This window comes from Manacus vitellinus, unplaced genomic scaffold (genome assembly GCF_001715985.3).
Source record: "Manacus vitellinus isolate BGI_N305 unplaced genomic scaffold, ASM171598v3 scaffold_23_pilon, whole genome shotgun sequence".
Taxonomy (NCBI): Eukaryota; Metazoa; Chordata; class Aves; order Passeriformes; family Pipridae; genus Manacus; species Manacus vitellinus.
The window spans coordinates 12,020,463-12,034,238 of record NW_021939718.1 but is presented as its reverse complement, the minus strand read 5'-3'; the positions used below and the strand labels follow the sequence as shown (position 1 = coordinate 12,034,238).

The following is a 13,776-nucleotide window of genomic DNA, read 5'->3' as shown; positions in this document are numbered from 1 at the left end:
CAGGTCCTATCCTCTATTAATTTAAAGAGTAATAATTGATTAGAGAAATATCAGTGTGGAATGTGTTGCATTTCTTAAGCTGCTGTCATTGCTGGCAACATCTCCAGATGAATCATTGTCATAATGAGTAGAAACTGCTTAAAAATAAGTATTCTGAGTTGCTCTCTGCTGGAATAACATTTTTGAAAGAACAAAAATATGAAAATAAAAATCTCAATCTACATTATGAGCTGCAGCTCTCTGTCTTACAGACATACCTGGTTGGAGAATTTTTGACAAAATAGATTTTCAATGAATTATGGTGTTCCAGTGACATGTACAGTTATTGGAATTATTTTCTGGGGAAGAAAGACTGTTTAGGAATTGGCCTGAAACATGGGACAGCCAGGAATAAGTCCATTCTTAACCTAAATTATAATAAATTAAAAAAGCCATCTGATATCATATTGGTGCTAAAGGGTTCCTTTGAAATATTTAAAATTAAAATGGGGAAATTACGTATTTTATTAGATATATTTTTGTGGCTGCTTTTAGGCAACAGTTTGATCAAATCATATGGTCAGTTGTTACAGCTGGACTTTTCAAATAATCTTAAAACCTTGAATTTATATATAAATAAAACCACATATAGCTACATAGATCATGGTTTAAATTTATAGCTGTGGAGATACAGCTCCGTTTCCTTCTCTGGACACATCTGAACTATGTGAAAGAACACCACCTCCTAATTACTTGCCCAAAACATACATACAAGAATTTGCAGGGAATGGCTTGGACAGCACTTTTACACTTCTGTTTCACAATAAGCATCACTTCAATTTGCATTTGCAAGTGTGTTTCTAGACACTGTTTGTTTTTCCCTCTGGTCTTTTGCACAGAGTAAAGGGTAAGGTATTAGTGCACCCATTGCTGTACAAAGTATTTTGACTTGTGGTCTTGATTTTTTAAGCTTACACTCGTTCAGGAAACACTAGAGGTAATGAATTTTGCTCCCTTTCAAAGGAGCTTCAAAGGAAATATCACTTCCAACTCAAAATGCTTAATCATGTGGGAAAAAAAGGATTCCGAGCTGAATGCTTCAGGAATCAGAGGCTGAAAAAGCATGTCCACTGTAATTCTTGCATCACTGCTTTTCATTTGTGAAAATACCTTGTCCCAGTCAGCCCATATCCTGTAAAAGCTGTGCTTAGAGGGATATAAAAAGTGTGGAAATAAGTCTCCTTACCCTGTATTTCATTTTAACAGTTCTTAATGCTTATTTTCACAGTGCATTGATAATATAAGATGCAATGGGTTAATGACAATAGTGTTTGAAGAAAACTCTAAAGTCACAGTGCCACATATGATCAAGTAAGTGCAACCTTTTCCCCCAGTGAACAAAATAGCTTGTTGTGTTTTTTTAATAAAAGTTTTAAAAAAGAAAATGTGTTTTCAGAAAATAAAAGAGTTTAATTTATTTTTTCTCCAGTATTGTTAAATGGAATAAATTTTATATCCCAAAACATATGTTTTCAAATCCCTTTCTTGGAATGGTAGGGATCAGTCAGAATGGTAAACTCCTAATTCATGGTGTTTTCTGGATTTTTCTGTTATTTGTGAAGTTGGCTTCAGTTACGCCTCAGATGAATGATTTTATTCTCAGATAGCTTTCCTCTGTCATACCACTCATAATTTTATTGAATATATTTTAAAATGTCTTGAGAATTTATGTGACTAAAGACAAGTGCCATTTTCCAAGGTATTTTGTTGTATTAGCCAAAGTTTATGTTTTCTTTTTTTCTGCTATTTCTGATAAAAAATTATTTTCTCTTGTAATTTTAAGTGATCACACTGAGGTAATTTTTCTTAAACCTGCCTCCTTCACCTTTAAATTCTTTCAGTTATTTATTGTAATTAATAATTTTTATTTCTAGAGAGCAATTTTCAGTACATGATTCCAAATTTTCAACAAAACTTTACCTCTCGGATCTTCTATCTACCTCAATTTACATGAGTTTTGTCTACTGTTATCCAATATAAATATTAATGAATAAAACACAGGGATAGACAGATATCTATTTCCTTTCCTGCTGTCATCTGTCACATCTCTTTGTTTCTCAAATGCCTCTTTTGTAGTTGTTTCCTCTCCTTTCTTTGTGCTTCGAAATGGGAAAGAGAAAACATCCATAAATAGACCATTAGGGCACATACCTTTGATCCATTGAAATAAGGCATTTTACGGTCTTCAGGTTTATTCCAGGAAATCTCCAGTGTGTGTAAACACTTCTGTTACCTGCTAAATCTTAAACGTACACGACTACAGCACAATCTTAATCCCATTGTCAAGAGAATGAAATTTTAATTCTAAAAACCATACAGGATCTTAACAACAGACAAAACTTTGGCATTCTCTTTCTTAAATTTTACTTGTCTGCTTTTCAGCACACACTGTGTTTCAGAGTCAAATGTCATTGAATGAAATAAAAAGACCTGCCCCATTTCTGAGGGCCCAACTTAAGAAAGAAGATATTTTATTGTTTCTTTTATGTAATACAGTGTAAAACTGTATAAAATACCTTAATATGTATTCTGAGAAAATGACATAATTTTAAAATAACAAGCATATTAAAAGATGCTTTACTTAGTATTCATCTTTTTTTTTTTTACAAACTAAGCCTTCAGCTAGATAAAATTAAGCAAAATTGAATTTGAGGAAAAAAAAAAACATTCTGGGTAGGGTTATACAAATTATTTTTGTTTTGATGACCAAGCAAAAATTGGTTCTTTTTTTCTTTCTCACTGAAACAAAGATTCTTCTTGGTTACTGCTTTGAAATTTGAGATCTTTCATGCTGTTCCCTCTTTATTCTTTTAAAACAAAAAGTAATTCTTGGAGTCTGAGGGCAGGTGTTAATTTGCAGGTGAGCCTTAAACTTAGCTAAGGGATTAATTTTGCTGCCCTTCTGTTAGGATCCATTACTCTATTTTAGATAAAGCTTGATCCCAGCAGAAACACATTGCAATCAGTTCACTATTATTCTACAGTGACATTCTACTAATATTGAACTACAGGCCATAGTAGCCTGAAAGAGACAAGAGGGGACCATTCTGCCCTCTGTTCCATTTCAGAAATTTAAGCATCATTAATGGTTTCTTAGGCTTTGAATGTAAATTATTATCTACCAAAAATAAATTTTAAATTCTTTTAGTTATGGAAGCAGGTATCACCACAGATTAAGAGGTTTATTGCATTGATGAAATACAATAATATAAATATACTTGCCGCCTCTGTGTTGACAAGAGCAGATAAAGTCGTAGCGTTCCTTTGCCATAACCACTCATTGATAAAATGTTTTAAATTTGGGTTTTGTGTGTAGATCCGATGCTCGTCTTCATAGAGATGACATTGACATCTGCTTCAGCAAAACATTGAACTCGTGCAAAGTGCCCCAAATCCGTTACGCAAGCGTCGAGCGCCTCTTGGAACGACTGACAGACTTGAGGTTTCTGAGCATCGATTTCCTGAACACCTTCCTGCACACCTACCGCATATTCACTACGGCAGCTGTTGTCCTGGAAAAACTCTCAGACATCTACAAACGGCCCTTCACCTCCATTCCCGTCAGGTGAGCAAGGGGCTCCAACTTTATATCATACTTTTCCAAAAGAAATACCACGGTGTTGTTTGTCGTTACCTTTGTGATTTTCTGCTTATTTATAAGAAGAAAGTTAAAAAAAGTTTTGAAGCAGAAACTTCTTCGTTTGTAACAGCACATCAGTTTTTAGGTAAGTCTGTCTCAGTTTTTGTCTCTGAGGACTAAGTGTCACACAGATTTTGCAGTGCCATGCAGATTTGCACGAACTGTTTTCAGTTAAACCTGTTCTGTGTTTCTTGTCACCATGTGGGTATTTGTTTCTGTGTTTCTTACTTGCAGGTCTTTGGAGTTGTTCTTTGCCACCAATCAGAACAACAGAGGGGAGTACCTGGCTGACGGGAAGTCGCCACATCTCTGCCGCAAGTTCTCTTCTCCTCCTCCACTGTCACTCTCCAGGACTTCCTCACCTGCCAGAACCCGAAAGCTGTCCCTGACCTCACCCCTGAACTCAAGGATCGGTGCCCTCGACCTCTCTGCTTCGTCTGTGGCCAGCAGTCCTACCTCAAACTACAGCCCGGCCACCTCCCCCCCGCCTACGGGCAGCAAAGTGCCCCTGGACCTGAGCAAGGGGCTCTCGTCCCCAGAGCAGAGTCCAGGGTCCATCGAGGACAGCCTGGAGAACCCCCGCATAGACCTCTGCAACAAGCTGAGGAGGAGCATCCGCAGAGGTATTAAATACCCACAGAACACTGAGACCAGATATCCTGCCCTCTGGTTCTTCTCTAGTCGAGGCTGCGATGAGTTGTCTGATCCCACCATTTGGTTGCTCCCTTCCAGAAATGGCAGTATGGCAAAATCATGGAATCATAGAATAGTTTGAGCTGGAAGGGACATACCACTCATCTAGTTCCAACCCCCCACACTTTGTCTGTTCTCACTTCAGTGGAGTTTTAAGGAGAAAGGCGGAAGAAAATATTTGATACCAGTTGTGTTTCCCGAGGTGAAAGATTTTTGAGTTGTACCATTATTAGAAGTAAAAATATCAAGTTAAAAAGAAGGGATGTAAAGATCTTCAGCATGTTTGCACACACGGTTAGTTTTCCAGGGAGATTCTGTCACTAATCCAAATAAATAATTTATGTGCTGTGCTTGGAATACTAGTGACATTCACACCACCTGGTTGTTCTCCATCCAGAAGGTAGATCTAAAATAGATTAATTGTTCCTGTGCAAATGCCTCTTTCCTCTGTGGATTGTGTAAGGCACCTTGGAACAAGTTTCACTTCCAGAGGGCTAAAGTTGGTTGAAATAAACCTCAGTGTATGCGTCTAGAATGGGATCATTGTATTTATAGATGGCAAAGCAAGAAAGTAGCTTCAATCTCATAGGAAGCATAAATGGGCATTATTTGTCCTTTAGGGATGGAGGAATGGTCTTTAGAATAGAAGCATAGAGAAATATTTTTCTATTGTTGTTTCATTAAGCAGAAAATAACGCAATTAAAAAATGCTATTTTATTCCTAAAATTAATGTTCAGAAATGGTTGTACATGGCCTGATTTACAATCTGAGGAATTTGATCTGTGAATATGAGCAAAATGTAGCCCAGTTTTAATTGCTGGTACTGTAACAACAAAAATTAATAAGAGGAAAGAAGAAGAAGATTACCAAACATAAACTAAGAAAAATATGATCGAAATGTTATATCTACTCCCTAATGATAAATTGAAACAAGTGCCCTGGTAACAAATTTGATGTTGCATTAGGAAGAGGGATTGTTTTTGCAGAATGTAGCCTATTGTTTAACAAAAAATCTTTTTTAACAGACAAGTGAGCCACCTTAGCATTACAGGAGTCTCTCTCTCTCTGTAGGAGAGGCTTGTGTCATTGGAAAAATTATGTGATTTTTGACCACAGGATGATTTAAAAAACATCTGATTTACTGATGCCTGACAGGCATTTTTCCCCTCTCTGAGGGGAAAAAGGGTTCTAGCACAGGAGGAGGGTCAGGTTAGAAATCAGGAAAAGGTTCTCCCTCTCCTCCCAGAGGGTGGTCGGGCACTGGAACAGGCTTCCCAGGTCAGTCCCAAAGTATAGGCCGTGCATTAAAGTTAATCACAGACAGGTAACTGCAGTTGTACATTGTTTTTTTGCTAAACATTGTAGAGTGAACTGGTTAAGAACAGCTTGTTCTGGCCTCGTGTAAGCACTGGGCATTGTTGCAGAGTTATTCAGATTTTTCATTCTCGTCTGTCAAAGCTGGAGGGGTTACCTGGACAGCACGAGGAACATTTGGAAATGGCAAGGAGCTCATATAAATGCTAAATTGCTGTCTGAGCGGTGTCTTCCATCCCCTTGAGGATCTCCTGCTGAACAGCTTGCGCTCAGTTTGGAGGAGTTTGCATCTAGATAGCTCTGTTCTGCGGGGGAGAGTCCTTTTGTCACCCAGCTGTATGCAGCATGAGGAAGATGAGTAAGTCTAAGAAGAATTCTCACAAGGGGAATGGAAATAGGTAATGCTGTTGCTCTGGTGCTGCCAGAGTTCCAAGAAGACAACTATGAGTTCCTCCAAATCCAGTACAACTGCACAAATTCTGTTCCACAGGACATATTATTATGGTGATTGTTGTTCTCCCTGAATGTTGTCCATTTGCATGCTGGAATTCCCACTTCTTCTCCCCCTTTCACAGTTGCGTCCTTTCAAAGTTTTTATTTTTCCAAAGTTTTTGTTTATTTTTATATACACAAAACTCATGCTGCAGGCAGAGTTGTCATTCATATCAAAAGAAGGATATGTTTTATTGGCTTGTTTTCCCTCATTTCGGAAGTAGCATTTCTTCCATTCCTTTTTTATTCTTCTGACAGAACAAATCCCCCATGGAGTAGTCTGCTCTCCAGTGCAGTTTGGCCGTTTTATTGGACAGATTTTGATTACACAGTTATCCAACAAGGATTATTTTCTCTAGCTCATACAAAATCTATGAGTTCAAGTATCCTTATGACATGTGCACATCAGTGCATATTCTCCTATTTTTAAAACTGACACCTCGCTGGTTTTCACCTGGTTCTTTATTTATGAGATTTTGCATGTCTGTGTCATTGGTACAAAACTTTCCTGCTCCTTTAACTCTATTCAGAGGATAATTATTGCTGAGCTAATGGAAGAATTTCTTGGCAAGTTCAAGAAGCTGCACTGTTTAGAACAACTATAAACCCAAATTTTGCATGATCACACCAGTATTGACATTTAATTCTCTTTTAAAGCAGCAGTTCTGGATTCTGTGTCAGTGGACAGGACTATCCCTGAGAGCACTTCAGTAGTGGACACCACAGAGCTTTCGCCATGCAGATCCCCTTCGACACCACGTCACCTCCGCTACCGCCAGCCAGGAGGTGAGAAACTGATGTGCCTCGGCTCTGTCAGTCACTTTAGAGAGTTAAATCACTGTGGCTGTAACCTTTGCAGGATATTAGAAAGCAGTAATAATATTTGAATAATCTGTTTTGCTTGTATTTTCTTTATTTCTCAGCTATTAATAATAATATTAAAAAAGCCATTAAAATGTGAAGTATGCCTGTTAAATTTGAGTATCAATAATGAGACTTGGAAGCATATTGGGACTTCAGTATGACTCAGTGTTCTTAACTAGCTCGAGCAGGATGTGCTTCGGTTCAGGACTAATACTGGATCAGTCCTGTTCTCACAGAACTCTCAAGACTGTCTTCGACAGATTTTTTTCAGCTACTAAGGGGGCATATTTTTGGCACCATCTGTAATCACGAAACACACAACACCCATTGTTGTCAATGGGGAGTGACAGTGTCAGTTTCTTTGTATAGCACTGAACATTTACAGATGGTGTCATATTATTCAATCCAAAATTTGAATAAACTGCTCAATTGAAGAGGAAAAAGCTAGAGGTGGAGCTCCTCAAATAGCTCTCACGTGGCTCTCTGAAATCATTAGCAGAGCTGGGAGCTGTGTCCATTTAAAATGCTGCCAGCTCCTGAGCCAAGTTTCTGGGCAAGTATTTTGTACCTGGGACTAAAACAAAACCAGAGCAGAGGCTTCTCACCTGTTAGTAAGTTGCTGAGACACTTTAGATTAAAATCAATAGCAATTTTCTGTGATTGAGTCTGTTTGTGGTGAGATGGCAAGATTCTGGAGTTAGAAACTGTGGGCAACAGTGTTGTATTATCTGAGTACTAGTCAGAGACAATGTTTTCTACTCCCTCTGGAAAGAAGTTTGATAAATTCTGAAAAACTCTACTCATCCAGGGAAGCAATGAAAACACATGTGAATCTACTTGTCAGAAGCTGGTTAATATGCTTAGTTCTCTGACATGACTTTTTGTTTAGGTTCATTTTCTACTCTATTGTTTTTTGATTTTTGTTGTTGCTGTTTTTGTTTTGTGTGTGTGTTTTGTTCTTTTCTTTTTCTGTTTGGTTTAAATACCTGTTTCTCATCTCAGCAGTGTCTTAGTGTTTCTATAGCAGCATTAATCATAGTGACCTGGAAAAAAAACTTAAACCACAAATATGATACTTTTATTGTCTTTAACATAAAGTCATCTGACAGTGAAAGCAGAAAGTGTTCATGAAGTATAAATGTTAGTGAAGATTTTAAATCTTACTGTTGTTTAATGAAGAGTATGTGGAATTTAACTTTTCCCTGTCTTTTCCATTTACAGTGCAAGCTGCTGATAACAGCCACTGCTCAGTTTCTCCTGCTTCTGCTTTTGCTATTGCTACGGCTGCAGCAGGGCACGGGAGCCCACCAGGTGAGAGAAGTGTGCTGTGCAAGAGACTAACAGTGAGTTACCTGCGTTCTCTAAAGCTAAAGATTTCTCAAGAACTTACCTGTTATGTTCTGAAGAATACATGCTCAGGTTGGATGGGGCTTGGAGCAACCTGGTCTAGTGGAACATGTCCCTGCCCATGGCAGTGGAGTTGGAATAAGATGATCTTTAGGGTCCTTTCCAACCCTATTAGTTGAATTCTTATAATTTGTCCTTAATATTTCTAGCACAGCCTACTACTGAAAGGTTAATATTTGGTGTATTTGTGGTCTGCTAAACCTCTAGTTAGTATCTTCCTTGTTTGTTTTTTTTTAATTCACTTACAATTTAAGATTTTTATTTTGAAAACGAGCTTTTTTATGTCCAAGGTTGGTATATATAAGAGCAGTTTTACTTAACAAAATTATTTCGGGTGTGTACTGTATGTTCTTTGGAAAGCAGCTATGGTAGCCTACTGATTGGAGGTACTTAAAGCAACATAAAATACTTGATTTAAGTTTTCAATGTGTTTGCTGCCTTACTGTGTACCCTTTGACATACTGATATCTTCCACTAACCAAGTCCTGTCATGTTTCAAATAAAAAACTTCCTTAAAGTCTACAAAATCAATGTCACTTTGCCTTGACATGCTCAAACCCACAGTTCACTTTGATTATATGTGAAAAAGCACAATCTGACTGTAAATTCACACCTGTCTCTTTTCCATTGTAACCATTGGAATGACAAGAAACTGCTTTGAAGACCTCAGTCTCAAATTTACTCCTGAAATTCTGTGCAAGACAGTATATCATCACCATAGATGTCAGTGGATTTTGTACTCACTGTGTCTGAAGTTGTGGTCATTGCTTGTTAAGTGAGAAAGCATCATGATAATTTCTGCAGAAGCATGGATTAGTGCTTTTGTTACTCCTGTGCACTTCCTGTGATCTTTAGATTACAAGACAGTAATGTTCAGTTTTAGTAACTTTATCACAGAATCACTGAGGTTGGAAAAGCCCTCACAGCCCATGGAGTCCACCCCGTGCCCAATCCCCACCATGTCCCACAGCCCAGAGCACTGAGTGCCATGACCAGTTGTTCCTTGGACACCTCCAGGGATGGCGACTCCACCACCTTCCTGGCCAGCCTCTTCCAATGTCTAATCAGAAGAAATTCCTCCTAATATCCAACCTGAACCTCCCCTGGTACAGCTTGAGGCAGTTTCTTCTTGTCCTGTCCCTTGTTCCCTGGGAGCAGAGCCCAACCGCTCCCTGGCTCCACCCTCCTGTCAGGGAGTTGCAGAGAACGAGAAGGTCCCTCCTGAGACTCCTTGTCTCCGGGCTGCTCGTGATGCTGCAGACCCTTTCCCAGCTCCATTACCTTCCCTGGACATGCTCCAGTCCCTCAATGTGTTTCTTGTCTGAGGGGCTGTTACAACCCGCCCCAGGAAAAAGGAGGGGGGGTAACCCAGGTTTTATCAATAATCCCTTGGGGTGGATTAAAGTGAAACGACACTAAATAATCGGTGTCTGAAAACATATATTGGCAAGGTTTATTTTAACAATTTTGTATCAACAGGTATGCTAGCATTTTGGGTGCTGTCATATAACAAGGCGAACCTTTCAGGGGAGGAGAAAAATGCATAGGGGAGAGAAAGACAGGGTAAGAGTAAGGGAGAGCAAGAAAAAAGAAAAGATGAGAGTGGTAAAAACGAATATAGTCACCGCCCACTGGATCCAGCGATGTAAAAAGCAATGGTCTTGATCCGCAGGCGGTGGGGGAGAAGAAAAAATACCCCCCAAAGTCACCAGTCAATATCTATATCCTTTGCACCTCCCCCAAGGTGGGGAGTTGTTTTCATAGGGTGGTGTCCCCCTTTTTGGTGTGGAGTTCATGTGGAGGGCGTGGTAAACTTGGCTCTTCCCGTCTTTTCAGGGCTTGACATCTTCTGCAATGGAGGAGGGGGCATGGGCCCAGTTGCCCATCAGAAAGTCAAAAGCCTGCAGAAGTCTCTTAGAATGCATAAATCATTAACCATTTCAGTCTCTGACAGGGGCCCAGAACTGCCCCCAGCACTCGAGGTGTGGCCCCAGCAGTGCCCAGCACAGGGACGGGCACTGCCCTGGGCCTGGGACACACCATGGCTGGGACAGCACTGGGACCATTGGCCTCTTACCCACCTGGGCACACCTGGGCTCATGTCCAGCTGCTGTCACCAGCACCCCCAGGGCCTTTTCCAGCTTTCCAACCCCTGTTTCCCCAGCTGGAGTGTTCCATGGGATTGTTGTGACCCAAGGGCAGGAACTGGCACTTGGCCTTTTCCCTCACCCCGTTGGCCTCAGCCCATGGATCCAGCCTGTCCAGATCCCTCTGCAAAGCCTTCCTGCCCTCCAGCACATCAAAACTCCCACCCCACCTGATATCATCCATGGATTTGCTGAGGATGCACTCAGTCCCCTCATTCAGATCATCAGTAAAGACACTGAACAGGACTGGGCCCAGCACTGATCCCTGGGGGACACCATGAGTGACCAGACACCAGCTGGATGTGGCACCATTCCCACCACTGTCTGGGCTGGGCCATCCACACAGTCCTTAACTTGGGAAGATGCATCTGTCCAAGCCATGGTCCGCAGCTTTTGCAGATGCTGTGGGAGACAGTGTCAAAGGCTTTGCTGAAGTCCAGGTGGACACATCCACGTGTGTCCCTCACCCACTAAACAGGTCACCTGGTCATAAAAGGAGATCAGGTTGGTCAGGCAGGACCTGCCCTTCTTAAACCCATCCTTGCTGTGCTTGATCATTTGGTTGTCCTGTACATGCCGTGTGATCACACTCAAGATGATGAACCTGTTGCAGACATTATTCAGTAATTTTTATTTGCCTTTGGAATCAGACACTGCCATAGAATCACTGACACAATGTGCTTTATGAGTTAATTCCAGTGTGTTTACTAATTGTCTGAAAAGCAAAATAAGAGTGAAAAATACGGGTTTTTCCCACTAGGAGCCAATTAAATTAAAAATTACTGCTTTTGTATTGTTAAAATCATAGCTTTTCAATATTCGTAACACTGAAGAAAGAGAGAAAATACGATCTACAATTATGTAGTCATTTGGAGGAATATCAAACATGGGAGTGCTGTGAAAGGGAAAAACAACATCCCTAATATTCATGTGCTGTTTTTTGTGTTGCTGTTTAAGGTAGTTCTTCATTCAAGGTCATTCTCCTAAGTGATGTAAAAAACAGTGAGAGGGTTATGCAGCAGATTTGACAAGAAAATGTGTGGTGAGTAGTCTCAAGAGACTGAACTGGAGTAATCTGGTGTCCACCTGTAATCAGTATGAAAATTGAAGGCTACAAACCACAGTTTGAACTGTTGAATCATCTGTTTTGTAACTTAGTGCAATTAATCATGATAGAGATGGTATTTGTTACAGAGTCATGAAGTTCAATTTTGAGTAAACCAAATAATTTTATTTATTTCCCGTGTATATGTCACCATGATTATGAGATTTTTCTTACATAATGCCTTTTTTTTCCTTGTGGTCTCCTGTCTTATTCACTTCATAGGATGGGCATGATCACTCAGTGAATCAGTTCTGAGCAATGAATGAGATTTGTGAGGTTTCTTCCTTTTTTTCAGTCAGTCCTTGGCTTCCCTGCTGCAGACATTCTGGTGTGTGCCATTTAGTATACTCCTGCATGGAATATGAATATATGAAAATATGAATAGATGAAATTTAGTGTTGATTAATACTAAGTGATGCACACAAAGAAAAACAGTCTGAGCTCTACACCTGAAAGGGTTGGCTCAGGACTGAGATTCTGAGGATGACAATAGGTTGTTTCCTTAAATGATCTTGGTGCTCAGCAAGAGCCAGAAAGGTAAAGGAAACATCAGGAATTATTAGGAAGGGAACAGAAAAGACTATTATGGTAACAGAGTATAAATCCAGAATTTGTGTAATGAATAGAAGCCTGGTGAGATTCTGCTGAGGGACATTGTGAAGGTTCAAAAGTGAACAGTTACCTGATAGGAGTCATTTGAGGTTACTAAACTGGCAAAGTAGAACAGGACCAGGATTTGAAATGAGTTGGAGGCTGTGGCAGAGTATTAGGAGGTACAAGTCACCTGTGTGTCTTCTGTTTTCACTGTTGCCTGAAGCCTTCTGGATGTTTTGTATTTTGGTAGTGTTATTTTGTTGGGTTGTGGGGTTTTTTTAGGGGTGGCGGGGGGGAGGAATTTGGTTTCGGTGGGTTTTTTTAATTTCTTTTAAATTTTTTTATTTGTTTGTTTATTTAGTTTTTTGTTTATTTTGAGGAGGATTTTTTTGGATTTTCTTCTGGTTGTTTAATGCTGCTTTCCTGGGATACGATGCCTTTAGCTCTTCTCAATTTCCCATCTCCCAGTTCTGACTATTCAGGGATGCACTGAGGCAAGCAGGCTAACAGACTCACAGGAAGGCCCTGTAATTACACTCTGTCAGAACCAGACATGAAGAACATTTAATTATCTTCTGTGGAGAGTGCTGGCCGTAACATTTTAGAATTGTCCCCATGCTATGACAACTTAGGTACTGATAATTATGCAAAGCCCTGAACAGCTCTCCCATAGTGTACCTTGGCTTTGCTTCTCTTTAGACAGAGGAGCACTGTGGTGGATGTTAACTGTGTATGAAACCTTTCTCTAAATCAGGATGGTTCAGGTTCTTATGCCCTTCAGCAGTTCTTTTCTAACTTACTGGGGTTTTTTGCCATTATTTTCTGTTATTTTACAATCAACTGCTTTGATGATGGCAAGCTGTACTATTTGTCCATTGTTTAGTTCATCTGTCTGGTTAACTATTAATCTCTACATATCCTAGAGATGTTTTTGTCTATTCTCTTCCAAAAAATTTGCATATTCATCGTGGCTAGGCTTTGCAAACGAAGATTTGGGAAGGGCTCTACCCAAATTTTCTACAAGCGCGTTGGTGGCTAAAGAGGCCAATGCGAGATAGACAAGATTGGATGCAAAAGGCACAGCAGAAAGATTCTTTGTTTATTTTAACAGCATGATAAAGATAAAAAGAACTACGAAGTGAAAGTACAGAAAGTTAAATAAAGCACCCCAGGTGCACAGCTTGGAGCCTGTATGGATGATAATATGAACAGTAGGGATAAACAGAATATCTTTATCTGTCTTTTCATGTCCTTTCTGTTCTGAGGGATGTGAAGGATGGCTGGATGGTTCATGGCTTACTGCAGCTGAAGTGCTCTGTCACCATATAGGTTGTTGCACACCTTCATTCTTTTCCCAATTTATAAAAGTAGGATAATAATACTAACAGATTCTATCATAGGAAAGGGTTTTATTAGTTTCTTCACACTGTGTTCATACACCTCTGCAAAACTTGATTTCTTGATTTCTGCTTCAGTCAGA

At 39.8% G+C, this 13,776-nt stretch overlaps 1 protein-coding gene across 1 annotated transcript in view; it reads left to right on the top strand.

The window, feature by feature from the left end:
* Positions 1-13,776, top strand: part of RASGRF2 (Ras protein specific guanine nucleotide releasing factor 2) — a 129,116-nt gene that overhangs the window by 74,408 nt on the left and 40,932 nt on the right. Inside the window, exons 14-18 of the mRNA XM_008923065.4 lie at positions 1,268-1,350; positions 3,356-3,604; positions 3,914-4,302; positions 6,837-6,965; positions 8,265-8,354. Of these exons, the coding sequence (XP_008921313.4) occupies positions 1,268-1,350; positions 3,356-3,604; positions 3,914-4,302; positions 6,837-6,965; positions 8,265-8,354 (940 nt within the window). The remainder of the gene's footprint in view (positions 1-1,267; positions 1,351-3,355; positions 3,605-3,913; positions 4,303-6,836; positions 6,966-8,264; positions 8,355-13,776) is intronic.